Source organism: Salmo salar, chromosome ssa22, assembly GCF_905237065.1.
Source record: "Salmo salar chromosome ssa22, Ssal_v3.1, whole genome shotgun sequence".
Taxonomy (NCBI): domain Eukaryota; kingdom Metazoa; phylum Chordata; class Actinopteri; order Salmoniformes; family Salmonidae; genus Salmo; species Salmo salar.
In genome coordinates, this window is record NC_059463.1 from 26,285,559 (window position 1) to 26,301,150 (window position 15,592).

The following is a 15,592-nucleotide window of genomic DNA, read 5'->3' on the forward strand; positions in this document are numbered from 1 at the left end:
CTTGACACAAACCAGTGCACCTGGCACCTACTACCATACCCCGTTCATAGGCACTTCCATTTTGTGTCTTGCCCATTCACCCTCTGAATGGCAAATATACACAATCCATGTCTCAATTGTCTAAAGGGTTAAATATCCTTATTTAACCTGTCTTCTCCCCCTCATCTACAGTGATTAATGTGGACTTAACAAGCGACATCAATAAGGGATCATAGCTTTTATCTGGATTTACCTGGTCAGTCTATGTCATGGTAAGAGCAGGTGTTCCTGCCCAGGATATACAATGACGCTGTAGCTAGATCAAAAATCGCTTTATTGGCACACATTGCTCCCACCCACACACAAGTATGCAAGTATGCTGCATGCACAAACACAAACACACAATGCTTATCTTTCTTTCGTGACACACTAACTATGAATAGTAGCAAGAAAGATGTTGACCACAAAGTACCCTCTGTTGTGTATCTCATTCACACCAGGGAGTGAAGTCTACCTTCAGGGAATTCCTCAACAGAACAGAAAGACTTGGCCCACTGGTCACAGATGTCAGTCAGTTCAAAGTCTAGTTTTGATTTACATTTGGTTGAGTTATCAACTGTCCTGAATTCAACGTGAAGAAAAAAATGGCACCATGTCATTGGATTTAGGTGAGTGTGTTTTTCAATTATTTGGAATCAATGTACTGTTTTCTTATAATACTGGCATGGCATATAGCACACGCTCTTCAGACCGCCTTGCAGTATGTTCCGCGTAGAATCATCATCAATCAACTCTCCATCGTCTACAGCGTGTAAAAAACAACATCACATTGTGGCTGACCGCACAGACTGCGGGGTTGCGTGCGTGAGGAGGAATCGCACTACAGATGATACACGGACGATTTCGTGCTTTACCAGCGTGTGTGTGTGTGGGGGGGATGCCTGAGCTGAGAAAGCATCTGAATTCCTCCAGCGTGAAGCTCTCACAACCACTCAGATCCTGTTACGCTCAGCCGCGTAAACCTGCTACCCAGGGGAGACGCTGACACGCAAAGCAACGAAGAAAACAACATTCTCACGTACTGTATCTAAACAAACACACTCGTTTGCATTATATCCCCATATTTTCAAACCTGCTCTCGGTAACCGTTTGTCATCGAGCTGAAGTCTGTGGCTGCCTGTAGCCTATCTCAGCATCGCTTCAGTGTCCGTGTTTTCAGGACAGGACAGAACTGGGAGAGAGCGAGAGATGGAAAAGGGGAAACCTCCTCCATCTCTCTATTCTTCCATCCCCTTACCTGAACCCAACGTCTTATCTCGCTCTCCCTTTTTTCGAGGTCAACAACAACCACAGAATCATCACCTTATTTCTCTCTTACCTTCCGGCTTGTTTTCGGCAGCCATTTCCCCTCCGCGCGCCTCATCCCTCCTCCTCCTCCTCCTCCTCGCGACCTGGGGGGGACCACGCGCGTGCACGGCGAGGACAACTCAAGGAGGGGGGCGGGGCGCAATGGGCGAGCCCGCTCAACACAGCTACTCTATTGGTTAGAGGCGTGATGATTGACAGCGGGGCTCCTCGGTGATGCCTCGTGAACTCGCAGAATCCATATTGCTCTGTGTGAGTCCATCATTCCAGTTTTGTATCTAGCTAACTTTGTCTCCGCCCAATCTCTCTCTCTCTCTCTCTCTCTCTCTCTCTCTCTCTCTCTCTCTCTCTCTCTCTCTCTCTCTGTCTCTCAGCCACAGAGGCGATGTGAGGAGACACAACCAAATTCCGCCATCAGTACACATCTGCCAAAGCTCTCTGATAGCCTACTGACTATGATTGCAGGTCGTTGTTGTAAATGGGTTCACAATGACTTACGAGGCCAACTCAAACATAAGTATTTTTGTAAACAACACGCAGTTTCTTCCTTTTTAGTGGTCTAGGCCTAGTCTGGATACCAGTATTTTTAGATAACATTCCACGCCTTGTCTCTCCTGTCATTTGGAAAATAGATGAACAGAGAAGGCAACCAGGCTAGTCTAGGCCTATTTCACTAAAACTGATTCTATTCAGGAAATAAAGTGAAATCCAATTAATACATTTTCATTATTTACAGAGACACATGATTGCTTCATTCTAATTCTAAGCCCAGGTCGATAACAAGGACCTAATCGGTCTTTAACCTTGCATCTCTCTCAGGTCTTTCTGTGAGATAGTTGTATTAGCCTATGACCTATCAAGCAATCAGGAGCCAATTCATGAATAAATAACCTGTTCAATTAAAAAACAGATTAATGAACATACATCATTGTTTTGGTTCATGTAAGCCTACAAGGGTAATTGGTTTAAATATTTCCACGCCAGGGGCCAAAGCTGAATTGCTAGGCCTAAACTGTCATCATTAACAGCAGCCGTTACTGGTAATGATCACCCATGCCCTGCAGCACTCACTGCCATCAAACACAGTGCGGCAACGCGACCTTTAAACGTTGCGTAAAGGTGTGTCATAGAATCATAAAGGAAAATTAGAAATATAAAACATTCCCACAAGGCAACCACTAAATGCAAATCACGGAAGGAACAGGAAGAAGCCTGGCTCAAACTAAAAGCTTAAGTAACCCTATCTAGGTAGAGCTGTTGTGTGCTCTTTCTATGTAAATGCCTCTGTCAAAGGGTTTATGGCATTTGATGTAGTGCTTTTTGTCGCATAGTAGACGCAAGCCCTGCCCTGGCAGTCCCTTTCTATCACAACATAGGCTACGTTTGAAGTTTCAGGACCATGGACAGCACACACTTTCACCTTGATATGCTGTTTTCAATGACAGGATGTCTGCAGCCCGCCTGGCCACACAGCGGCGCTAGTGCAGACACTCACAGACCAATGAGCACACAGAACACTGGTATGGGAGGGGAAGGAGGCGGGGCTGAACCAGCGCAAAGATGGCGGCGGCCTTAGACGATGAATTAGAGCTGGATAACCAAGACTATTATTCTCTTCTCAACGTCAGGAAAGAGGTAAGGTGTTTGTGTATTTACATAATGTGCTCGTTTAAACATTTTATCCCACTGTATCGGTAATGTTCAACACGGATTCGATTGGGCATCGCGTTCGGCGAGACAGCTGATGACATTCGCCCGGTCGGTCCATCACCCCATCACATCAACTCGAGGGATGCTGCAAGACAGACATAGCTGTCAGACGTAGCTACCTGTCAATATTGTTTCTTGAGACGACAACAACAAAGGCAGTAGTCGAATAATATTATTAGTTAACTGTTTTGTTCGCTGAATTGATAAGATGTGACACTCACTGTTAGGAGCCCAGATTTCCATTGCGATTAACGCGACGGCATTTAGCTAGACAGTGTAAACAGGGCCAACAGGCATTGGCTCTCGTTTACTCATTTGTCACTGCTGGTGTTACATGGTTCTTCAGAGGTGTGTATGTCCCCTGGTACACAGATAAATAACCTGTAGTTTATTTTCTTTATATAGTTTTAATGTCACATGTAGTGAAATGCCTTTCTTGCGAACTCAAAACCCAACATTGCAATAATCAATAACAATGTATTACTATAAAAAACACATGAGAAATAAGAATAGGAAATATGAAATACACATTAAAGTAAGTAAGTAAGCATACTATATACAGGAAATATTTAAAAAATCTGATCCAATACCATATTTACATGTGCAGGGATACTGGGGTGATGGAGGTAGATATGTATAGGGGTAAGGGGACAGGGATACTGGGGTGATGGAGGTAGATATGTATAGGGGTAAGGGGACAGGGATACTGGGGTGATGGAGGTAGATATGTATAGGGGTAAGGGGACCAGGACACAGGATATAAGATAAACAGATTAGCAGCAGCTTGTATGTGAGTGGGTGTGTAGAGTCAGTATAAATGTATGTGCATATTATGTGTGAGTGAACAAATTATGGAGTGAGTGTTTTGGAATGACAGTGTGTGCATTGAGACAGTGCAAAGATTGAAATTAAAGGTCAGTAAAGATACAAGGTAAACTCCAATAGTCCATGTTGCTATTTTGTTAGCTATTTATCAGTCATATTGCTTGGCAATAAAAGCTGTTCAAGAGCCTATTGGTGTCAGACTTGATGCACCGGTACCTCTTGCCATGCGGCAGCAGAGTAAATAGTCTATGGCTTGGGTGGTTGGAGTATGCATGTATTAGGCTATGTCTGCAGAAATCTATATTGTAATCTTTCTCTCTCTGTCCCCCCTCCATCCCCCTTCTCCCTAGGCCACTCAGGATGAGCTGAAGGCCTCCTATAGGAGGTTGTGTATGCTCTACCACCCAGACAAGCACAGAGACCCAGAGCTGAAGAGTCAGGCAGAGCAGCTATTTAACCAGGTGCACCAGGCCTATGAGGGTAAGCAGTGCGTTTCCTTGTCACTGATTCTTCTTGACAAGCTGCTTGTCGTTTAAATGGACTGTTAAATGAGAGTATAAACCTCTCTCTCTCTCTCTCTCTCTCTCTCTCTCTCTCTCTCTCTCTCTCTCTTTCACTCTATTGTCTCTGTCCAGTTTTGAGTGATCCTCAGTCCAGGGCCATCTATGACATCTTTGGGAAGAAAGGCCTGGAGGTGGAGGGCTGGGAGGTATGTTCAACATATGTGTGTGTCAGGGTTTCTGTTAGCTGGTAATATTTTGTATTTTGGTATTTTATTAGGATCCCCATTAGCTGTTGCGAAAGCAGCAGCTACTCCTCCTGGGGTCCAACACAGGACATGAAACATGACATAATACAGAACATTAATAGATAAGAACTGCTCAAGGACAGAACTACATCAATTTTAAAGAAGGCACACATAGTCTACATATCAATACATATATACAAACAATCTAAGTCAAATAGGGGAGAGGTGTTGTGCCGTGAGGGGTTTCTTTATCTGTTTTTTGGAACTAGGTTTGCTGTTCATTTGAGCAATATGAGATAGAATGGAGTTCCACGCAATAATGGCTTATATAATACTGTATGCTTTCTTCAATTTGTTCTGCATTTGGGGACTGTGAAAAGACCCCTGGTGGCATGTTTGGTGGGGTAAGTGTGTATGTCAGAGCTGAGTGTAAGTTGACTACGCAACCAATTTGGGATTTTCAATACATTAATGTTTCTTATAAAAAGAAGCCGGCTTTTGTCCCCCCCAAAAAAAAGAAAAGTTGATAAATACAATTGGCAATTGTCCGGGAGAATAAAAAAAATCCCATTGCAAAATAATGCTTTTTAGCCTATTAATTGATGTGAATACCAGTCGGTGTAAATACATTTGAACGGCCATGCTTATCGGTCCATAGGTTAATTTACATAATTAAGTGGAATCAAATTTTGCGTGTGTATTTTCAATAGTCGTTATGATTCTTATTTATCACGTGTGTACAGTGCACAGATACAGAGCCTAGTTTGAGCGGAAAATCTGTCAGACAGTGCGAGAGCTGCTGCTACAGCTCCTGAGTGAAACATGTGCTTTTATAAGCCCAAACATTGTTCAACAATTCTAAATTCAATCGCGTGGTAAACAGTTTTGATGGACACAATTAAAAAGAGCTATTTTTCATTCTCAACTGGTAATTCAAGTGCACTTCCCATTCACCTTTCAAGTGTTTAGGCAACGGCAGGCAGGCTTCAGCGTGTCACACACCACTTTGCAATGTGAGCTGGAGGCAGTATGCATTTTGAAAACATATACTTAATTGTGTGGCAGTTATTTTATAAAGACTTCCATATACCATTGAAACAAGTAGCCTATTTCTCTCATGTTTTTATTGGTTTTCAAATACATTTTTCTTTCATTCTCTAGTAGCCAAAGGCACAGTCTTAGTCATATTAGCAATCCATGCTAGTTGTTGCATCTTTAGATCTCCCATCTTTCTACATTTCTAACGGATCTTTTCATCTCTGTAACATGAAATCGCTCGCATGTGCAGTGCGCTTTTGACAACAGTGTTTTCCCGTTAATTGCATTATGGAACGAACATTTGGAAGTAGCCTACTGCTGTGTACGCATTGCTGCAAAACTATAATGTGAAGAAATAATACTTGATCAACATTTTAAGATAAACGTTGCATCAGCCTCAATGCTTTTTGAAGTTATTTTGATGTACTGGTTGTATAAATGTGGGATATGTCATTCCACAACTGTCCCAGAGTCTGTTGGGAATAGGCTATTTATTTCTCGCACAGAACAACAAGCTGACCAATAGAATAGGTCAACTTTTCTACTAAGGGGGATAGTAGATTGACATAGGCAAGTGATTTTGCGGTTCCTTTTTCCTTTCATCTTGTTAGCTGAGGAAAAGTAAATGTGGACAGTTATTCTAACATCTTCAAAGTGCGCATCAGAATTCGGGAAGAAGGACACACACCATTGCATCCTCTGAGTTGCATGTTCTGTTAAGAGGAATTACCATAATCTAAATGTGATCTCTGTCATTCTGAGCACCGGGGATGGACGCCATAATCAGGTTACGCACCCAATGCATATGGGTCAAAATGTCCGCTAAACTAAAATGCTGTCCGTCAAATGTCCGGCGCCACATTTGAAGTAGTAATGACACAATAGTAACTGAGGTGATAACTGAGGTGCGTGTGTTCATGTGTGTGGAGATTGTGGAGAGGAAGAGGACCCCAGTAGAGATCCGTGAGGAGTACGAGCGGCTGCAGCGAGAGAGAGAGGAGAGGAGGCTGCAGCAACGGACCAACCCCAAGGTACATACACACGCTTCTTCCCTGAGCCTCTTACAGACATATCCACGGCAGGGTGATATCTACAGGGTGATATCTACAGGGTGATATCTACAGACTTTCTCCGTGTGAAGGGTAGTATCAGAACGCCGTGTTTGTGTTCTCATGTCTCTGTGTGATCAGGGTACCATTAGCGTGGGAGTAGATGCCACAGACCTGTTTGATCGCTATGATGAGGACTTTGAGGAGATGCCTGGAGGAGGATTCCCTCACATCGAGATCAACAGAATGCACATCTCCCAGTCTATAGAGGTACACACACACACACACCCGTACACGTGGTCCGATTCCTTGTTGGTCACACACATACACAGACACACACACACACACTAGCTAAAAAGGTCCATTGTGATACATTAACGTGTGTTATGCTTATGTGTTTCCCATGTGTTTACCTGTGTATGTGGGCGTGTGTGTAGGCTCCGTTGACTAACTCTGACACTGCAATGCTGTCTGGCTCTCTCTCCACACACAACGGCAACGGAGGAGGCAACATCAACATGACTGTCCGCCGTGTCACATCTGCCAAGGGCTGGGGAGAGGTACACATTATATCTCCCTTGTTTCTGAGAGAACACAGGAAGGATATTGACTGACGTGCCTGTGTTTCACTCTCTGTCTGCTTGTGATTTTCTCTCTGTGTGTGTGTAGTTGGAGTTTGGTGCAGGGGACATACTGGGACCTCTGTTTGGGATGAAGGTGTTCCGTAACCTGACTCCACGATGGTGAGTGGCCAATCGAGGGGAGAGGATATGGCCCTCTTTACACTACAACAATTGTAATGCTAGTCATCGCCCTCTCTCTGTTTTGTTAGTTTCCTGACGGCTCAGTGTGGTATGCAGTTCTCTCCCCGTGGCGTGCGTCCCAGCTGTTCTTTAATGACAGCTCGTCACCTAGACCAGAACACGATGGGTTACCTGCAGTGGCGATGGGGACCGCACAGCTCTATGACCACTAGTGTGGTCCGAGACACCAAGACCAGCCACTTCACCCTGGCACTGCAGGTACACTACACACACACACGCACGCACGCACGCATACACACACACACAGACACACACCTGTGCAATTGGGAATATGTTGAAGTGGGTTTTAGGGCTGGTAGGATGACCAACCATGTTCTTCTGTGCCCTCACTCCTCACCTTATTTCCTCTCCCCCTTGTTTCCTCTTCCCCTTTAGCTGGGTGTCCATCACTCCTCACCTTGTTTCCTCTCCCCCTTTAGCTGGGTGTCCATCACTCCTCACCTTGTTTCCTCTCCCCCTCTAGCTGGGTGTCCATCACTCCTCACCTTGTTTCCTCTCCCCCTCTAGCTGGGTGTCCCTCACTCCTCACCTTGTTTCCTCTCCCCCTTTAGCTGGGTGTCCATCACTCCTCACCTTGTTTCCTCTCCCCCTCTAGCTGGGTGTCCCTCACTCCTCACCTTGTTTCCTCTCCCCCTCTAGCTGGGTGTCCCTCACTCCTCACCTTGTTTCCTCTCCCCCTCTAGCTGGGTGTCCCTCACTCCTCACCTTGTTTCCTCTCCCCCTCTAACTGGGTGTCCCTCACTCCTCACCTTGTTTCCTCTCCCCCCTTTAGCTGGGTGTCCCTCACTCCTCACCTTGTTTCCTCTCCCCCTCTAGCTGGTTGTCCCTCACTCCTCACCTTATTTCCTCTCCCCTTGTTTCCTCTCCCCCTCTAGCTGGGTGTCCCTCACTCCTCACCTTGTTTCCTCTCCCCCTCTAACTGGGTGTCCCTCACTCCTCACCTTGTTTCCTCTCCCCCCTCTAGCTGGGTGTCCCTCACTCCTCACCTTGTTTCCTCTCCCCCTCTAGCTGGGTGTCCCTCACTCCTCACCTTGTTTCCTCTCCCCCTTTAACTGGGTGTCCCTCACTCCTCACCTTGTTTCCTCTCCCCCTCTAGCTGGGTGTCCCTCACTCCTCACCTTGTTTCCTCTCCCCCTCTAGCTGGGTGTCCCTCACTCCTCACCTTGTTTCCTCTCCCCCTCTAGCTGGTTGTCCCTCACTCCTCACCTTATTTCCTCTCCCCCTTGTTTCCTCTCCCCCTCTAGCTGGGTGTCCCTCACTCCTCACCTTGTTTCCTCTCCCCCTCTAGCTGGGTGTCCCTCACTCCTCACCTTGTTTCCTCTCCCCCTCTAGCTGGGTGTCCCTCACTCCTCACCTTGTTTCCTCTCCCCCTTTAACTGGGTGTCCCTCACTCCTCACCTTGTTTCCTCTTCCCCTCTAGCTGGGTGTCCCTCACTCCTCACCTTGTTTCCTCTCCCCCTCTAGCTGGGTGTCCCTCACTCCTCACCTTGTTTCCTCTCCCCCTCTAGCTGGGTGTCCCTCACTCCTATCTGATGATGAGTTACCAGTACAAGTTCCAGGATGAGGACCAGACCAAGGTCAAGGGATCGATCAAGTACGTACACACCCTATTATACTACTCAGTTTATACACTGCCACCCAATCCCCCCCTTCCACAAAATATGTAAATATTGGACTATAAATTGTGCCTTCCTGTATTATACTTATGCTAAAATGGTTATTCTATTCTACTGAGCCATTTACTTTCTGTTCATATTCTTATCTTTTATTATTTCTTATTGTTGTTGCATTGTGGAGAAGGAACCTGGAAGTAAGCATTTGGTTGGATGATGTATACCATGTATATCCCGTACTAATAAAACATGAAACTACATGTGAGTAGGTAAGGTGGGAGTCTGGCCCTTATTGGTGTTGTGGTGTGTGTCAGGACTGGTTGGTTTGGTACAGTGGTGGAGTATGGAGCAGAGAGGAAGATCAGTCGGCACAGTGTCCTAGCTGCTACTGTCAGTGTCGGAGTGCCACAGGGAGTCACCCTCAAAATCAGGTACTACAACACAAATACAGTCTGTGTAATACAGTTTGTATGTGCAACGTGTAATACAGTTTAGTACAGTGTATAATACACTGTGTGTGTGCGTGCGTTTGTGCATGCATGTGTGTGTGCATGAGTGGTATGTCCATCTGTGTCTTGGCTACTATATATTAAGCTTAGGGGGTTCAGGTTTACCCCAAAATCAGGTGATAGTATTATTACTTTTCATAGTACAGTAAGTACTGTAACTTGTTTCCTTCTCTCCCTAGGTTGGCTCGTGCCAATCAGACCTATCTATTCCCAGTCCACCTGACAGACCAGCTGCTGCCCAGTGCAGTGTTCTACGCCACCGTGGGGCCTCTACTAGTCTACATGGCCATACACAGACTGGTCATTATACCATACACATGCTCCCAGAAACAACAGTGAGCTTCTCTCTCTCTCTCTCTCTCTCTCACTCACTCACTCACTCACTCACTCACTCACTCACTCACTCACTCACTCACTCACTCACTCACTCACTCACTCACTCACTCACTCACTCACTCACTCACTCACTCACTCACTCACTTCTGTCTGTCTGTCTGTCTGTCTGTCTGTCTGTCTGTCTGTCTGTCTGTCTGTCTGTCTGTCTGTCTGTCTGTCTGTCTGTCTGTCTGTCTGTCTGTCTGTCTGTCTGTCTGTCTGTCTGTCTGTCTGTCTGTCTGTCTGTCTCTGTCTTTTCATGTCTTTCACTGTCTGTCTGCATGGCTGTCCCTACCTTTCTCTGTCTCACCCTGTCTGTCCCTGCCTGTCTCTGCCTGTCCCTGTCTGTCCCTACCTGTCTCTGTCTCACCCTGTCTGTCCCTCTCTGTACCTGTCTGTCCTTGTTTGTCTGTTCCTGTATTTCTCTGTCTGTCTCTTTCTGTCTCTGTCTGTCTCTGTCTGTCCCTGTTTGTCCCCGTCTGTCTGCCTGTCCCTGTCTGTCATTGTCTGTCCCTATCTGTCCCTGCCTGTCCCGGTATGTCTCGTCCTGTCCCTGTCTGTCATTGTCTGTCCCTGCCTGTCCCGGTATGTCTCGGCCTGTCCCTGTTTGACCCTTTCTGTCCCTGTCTGTCCAACAGAGATCTGGAGCTACAGAGGAAGAGCTCAGAAGTAGACATGGTCAAGAAGAAACAAGAGGCTGAGTCAGCCGTGAGGAACACCCATACATACTACACACAAATCAAATCAAATTGTATTTGGTGCATGTGACTAATACAACAGGTGTAGACCTGACAGTGAAATGCTAACTTACGAGCCCCTAACCAGCAATGCAGTTTTAAAAAAATGCAGATAAGAATAATAAATAAAAAGTAACAAGTAATTAAAGAGCAGCAGTAAAATAACAATAGTGAGACTTTATACAGGGGGGTACCGTTACAGAATTAATGTGCGGGGGCACAGGTTAGTTGAGGTAATATAGGTAGAGTTATTAAAGTGACTATGCAGATGATAACAACAGAGAGTAACAGTGGCGTAAAAGAGGGGGCAATACAAAAACATTTTTTACCTTTATTTAACTAGGCAAGTCAGTTAAGAACAAATTCTTATTTTCAATGACGGCCTAGGAACAGTGGGTTAACTGCCTTGTTATGGGGCAGAACGACAGATTTTTACCTTGTCAGCTCAGGGATTCGATCTTGCAACCTTTCGGTTACTAGTCCAATGCTCTAACCACTAGGCTTCCTGCCACCCCAAATAGTCAGGGTAGCCATTTGATTAACTGTTAAAGAGTCTTATGGCTTGGGGGTAGAAGCTGTTAAGAAGCCTTTTTGACCTAGACTTGGCGCTCCGGTACCGCTTGCCGTGCGGTAGCAGAGAGAACAGTCTATGACTAGGGTGGCTGTAGTCCTTGACAATTGTTAGGGCCTTCTCTGACACCGCCTGGTATAGAGGTCCTGGATGGCAGGAAGCTTGGCCCCAGTGATGTACTGGGCCGTACGCACTACCTTCTGTAGTGCCTTGCGGTCGGACGCCGAGCAGTTGCCATACCAGGCAGTGATGCAACCAGTCAGGATGCTCTCTGGTGCAACTGTAGAACCTTTTGAGGATTTGAGGACCCATGCCAAATATTCTCAGTCTCCTGAGGGGGAATAGGTTTTGTCGTGCCCTCTTCATGACTGTCTTGGTGTGCTTGGACCATGTTAGTTTGTTGGTGATGTGAAGCTCTCAACCTGCTCCATTGCAGCCCTGTCGATTAGAATAGAGGCGTGCTCGGTCCTCTTTTCCAGTAGTCCACAATCATCTCCTTTGTCTTGATCACGTTGAGGGAGAGGTTGTTGTCCTGGCACCACACGGCCAGGTCTCTGACCTCCTCCCTATAGGCTGTCTCGTCGTTGTCTGTGATCAGGCCTACCACTGTTGTGTTTTCAGCAAACTTAATGATGGTGTTGGAGTTGTGTCTGACCATGCAGTCATGAGTGAACAGGGAGTACAGGATGGGACTGAGCACGCACCCCTGATTGGCCACTGTGTTGAGGATCAGAGTGGCAGATGTGTTGGTACCTACCCTTACCACCTGGGGGCGGCCTGTCAGGAAGTCCAGGATCCAGTTGCAGAGGGAGGTGTTTAGTCCCAGGGTCCTTATCTTATTGATGAGCTTTGAGGGCACTATGGTGTTGAACGCTGAGCTGTAGTCAATGAATAGCATTCTCACATAGGTGTTCCTTTTGTCCAGGTAGGAAAGGGGAGTGTGGAGTGCAATAGAGATTGCATCATCTGTGGATCTGTTGGGGCGGTATGCAAATTGGAGTGGGTCTAGGGTTTCTGGGATAAACGTGTTGATGTGAGCCTTGACCAGTCTTTCGAAGCACTTCATGGCTAAAGACGTGAGTGCTACGGGTCGGTAGTCATTTAAACAGGTTACCTTAGTGTCTTTGGGCACAGGCACTATGGTGGTCTGCTTAAAACATGTTGGTATTACAGACTCAGACAGGGAGAGGTTGAAAATGTCAGTGAAGACACTTGCCAGTTGGTCAGCGCATGCTCGCAGTACACATCCTGGTAATTTGTCTTGCCCTGCGACCTTGTGAATTTTGACTTGTTTTAAGAACTTACTCACATCGGTTGCGGAGAGCGTAATCGCACAGTCTTCCAGAACAGCTGGTGCTCTCATGCATGTTTCAGTGTTATTTGCCTTGAAGCGAGCATAGAAGTAGTTTAGTTCATCTGGTTGGCTTGTGTCACTGGGTAGCTCTCGGCTGTGCTTCCCTTTGCAGTCTGTAATGGTTTGCAAGCCATGCCACAGTCAGAGCCGGTGTAGTACGATTCGATCTTAGTCCTGTATTGACGCTTCGCCTGTTTAATGGTTCGTCGGAGGGCATAGTGGGATTTCTTATAAGCTTCCGGGTTAGAGTCCAGCTCCTTGAAGCGGCAGCTCGAGCCTTTAGCTCAGTGCGGATGTTGCCTGTAATCTATGGCTTCTGGTTGGGGTATGTATGTACGGTCACTGTGGTGACGACGTCATCGATGCACTTATTGATGAAGCCAGTGACTGATGTTGTGTACTCCTCAATGCCATTGGAGGAATCTCGGAACATATTCCAGTCTGTGCTAGTAAAACAGTCCTGTAGCTTAGCATCTGCTTCATCTGACCACTTTCTTATTGATCTAGTCACTGGTGCTTCCTGCTTTAATTTTTGCTTGTAAGCAGGAATCAGGAGGATGGAAATATGGTCATATTTGCCAAATGGAGGTCGAGGGAGAGCTTTGTATGCGTCTCTGTGTGTGGAGTAAAGGTGGTCCAGAGTTTTTTATCCTGTAGTTACATATTTAACATGCTGATAGAAATTTGGTAAAACGAATTTAAGTTTCCCTGCATTAAAGTCCTGGCTACTAGGAGCGCCGCCTCTGGGTGAGCGTTTTCTTGTTTGCTAATGGAGGAATACAGCTCATTCAATGCTGTCTTAGTGCCAGCCTCTGACTGTGGTGGTATGTAGACAACAGACACACAGCATATTTACTTTATGCTCATTGATGATCATTGTATGTTCAACCCCTTTTCTTTCTTTCTTTCTTTCTTTCTTTCTTTCTTTCTTTCTTTCTTTCTTTCTTTCTTTCTTTCTTTCTTTCTTTCTTTCTTTCTTTCTTTCTTTCTTTCTTTCTTTCTTTCTTTCTCCCTGACTCAGGTTCTGCTGATGCAGGAGTCTGTGAGGAGAATCATCGAGGGAGAGGAGTCTAAGATGGGTGAGTAAGCACACTCACACGTATGCACGCCCACAAACGCTCTTGACCTATGTCTTGACTCAACACTGTTTATTCTGTGCGTTGTCTTTTCAATAATTCTGACTCAGCTGTGTGTGTGTGTGTGTGTGTGTGTGTGTCCCTCCTCCTGTTCCAGGTCTGATCATCCTGAATGCGTGGTATGGAAAGTTTGTGACAGACAACAGCGCGCGCCAAGAGAGAGCTCAGGTTATAGACGTTACTGTCCCTCTGCAGTGTCTGGTCAAGGACTCCAAACTCATACTCACTGAGGCATCAAAGGTAAGGGTGTGTGTGGGTGGAATTTTTATATGACCTGTGTGTGTGTAACCAGCGCCCCCCCCTCCTTATATATATCTAGGCGGGGTTGCCAGGTTTCTATGACCCGTGTGTGTGTAACCAGCGCCCCCCCCCCCCCTTATATATATCTAGGCGGGGTTGCCAGGTTTCTATGACCCGTGTGTAGGAGAGGATAAGAGTCTGAAGCTGCTGTATCAGTTCAGGGGGGTGATGCACCAAGTCCTCTCAGCTGACACTGAGGCTCTACGGATACCCAAGCAGTGTAAGTATACAACCACAACACAACCACTGTATAACCACAATTCTACTGTAACCACAACCATATCATAACCTGTTTACAACAAAAAACACTCAACTCCATTACATTGAAATTGCAGATAAATTACAAAAGTACGACACTAAGCTAAATCTTCCCTGTATTTCTCAGCTCACAGAATCGATGCTGAGGCGTAGGAACCCTCTGTTATGGGAGCAACAAGGGGCAAGTGGAGACAGACAGACAGACAGACAGACAGACAGACAGACAGACAGACAGACAGACAGACAGACAGACAGACAGACAGACAGACAGACAGACAGACAGACAGACAGACAGACAGACAGACAGACAGACAGACAGACATTGACAGACAGACAGACAGACATTGACAGACAGACAGACAGACATTGACAGACAGACAGACAGACAGACATTGACAGAAGGATTGACAAGCAGAGGTCGAGAGACAAACAAAGTGAATAGAAATTCTCTCTCTTTCCCCATCACATTTATGAATTCAGACATGAGTTCCTCTTCTCTCTCCGCTCTCAAAACCCACTAGATTCCTCTCTTTTAGCCATTGTAGTTTCCACTGTGTGTGTGTGCGTGTAAAATGTAATGAAATCTCCCTCTCTCCACTCATCTCCCCAGAAAGGTGCAATATGACTCGCGGTGTACATATCGGTGAAGGCTGCTACAGTTAATATTGTATAACTAATATACCACTGTACTATACTAGTTGTACTCATGTTTTACACTACTAACTCATGCGTTATGGTTAGAACAGAACTATGCATGAAAACATGTTCATCAGTACCACTATACTGACACCCAGCACTGCACTTGAAGGCAAAAATAAATATTGTTTTGTTAATAATTGACATATTATTATTATTATTATTATTATGCCTTGGAAGCGATTTGTCTGCTGCTGATGTTGTGTTGGGCAGGGTCTAATTATCTGGGTGCCAGTCATTCTAATAACACATAAGGGCACACCCATAAGGGTTGAAAAGAATTATGAGAATATTAACACTGGTCTATTTTTAAGGCACTCCCAGTAGCCAATGTGTGATTGGAGCCCTGGTAGGCTGGGTTGAGTTGATATGATTGAGATGGATGCTGGGGAAGCACTGCCTGAGCAACAGTGAAGAGTAGAGAGAAAGTCCAATGATGTCATTCATATACAGTGCTTTCAGAAAGTATTCAGTATTTTCCAAATGTTTTTACGTTACAGCCTTT

The 15,592-nt window shown here is 45.7% G+C and overlaps 2 protein-coding genes across 2 annotated transcripts in view; one reads left to right on the top strand and one right to left on the bottom strand.

The window, feature by feature from the left end:
- The window catches only part of LOC106583131 (calmodulin-binding transcription activator 1), a 128,917-nt gene extending 127,386 nt beyond the window's left edge, over window positions 1-1,531 (bottom strand). Inside the window, exon 1 of the mRNA XM_045705826.1 lies at window positions 1,358-1,531. Coding sequence (XP_045561782.1) covers window positions 1,358-1,382 — 25 coding nt within the window. The 5' untranslated portion in view covers window positions 1,383-1,531. The remainder of the gene's footprint in view (window positions 1-1,357) is intronic.
- A 1,343-nt stretch (window positions 1,532-2,874) lies between these two features.
- On the top strand, window positions 2,875-15,231 carry dnajc11b (DnaJ (Hsp40) homolog, subfamily C, member 11b). The gene is made up of 16 exons (XM_014166966.2): window positions 2,875-2,979; window positions 4,230-4,359; window positions 4,515-4,588; window positions 6,595-6,696; window positions 6,856-6,984; window positions 7,152-7,274; window positions 7,384-7,457; window positions 7,547-7,736; window positions 9,047-9,132; window positions 9,466-9,582; window positions 9,840-9,995; window positions 10,674-10,743; window positions 13,719-13,776; window positions 13,931-14,073; window positions 14,224-14,353; window positions 14,519-15,231. Exons 1-16 carry the CDS (start codon window positions 2,905-2,907, stop codon window positions 14,542-14,544), a joined length of 1,683 nt encoding a protein of 560 aa, XP_014022441.1. The 5' UTR covers window positions 2,875-2,904; the 3' UTR covers window positions 14,545-15,231.
- Window positions 15,232-15,592: the final 361 nt, after the last annotated feature.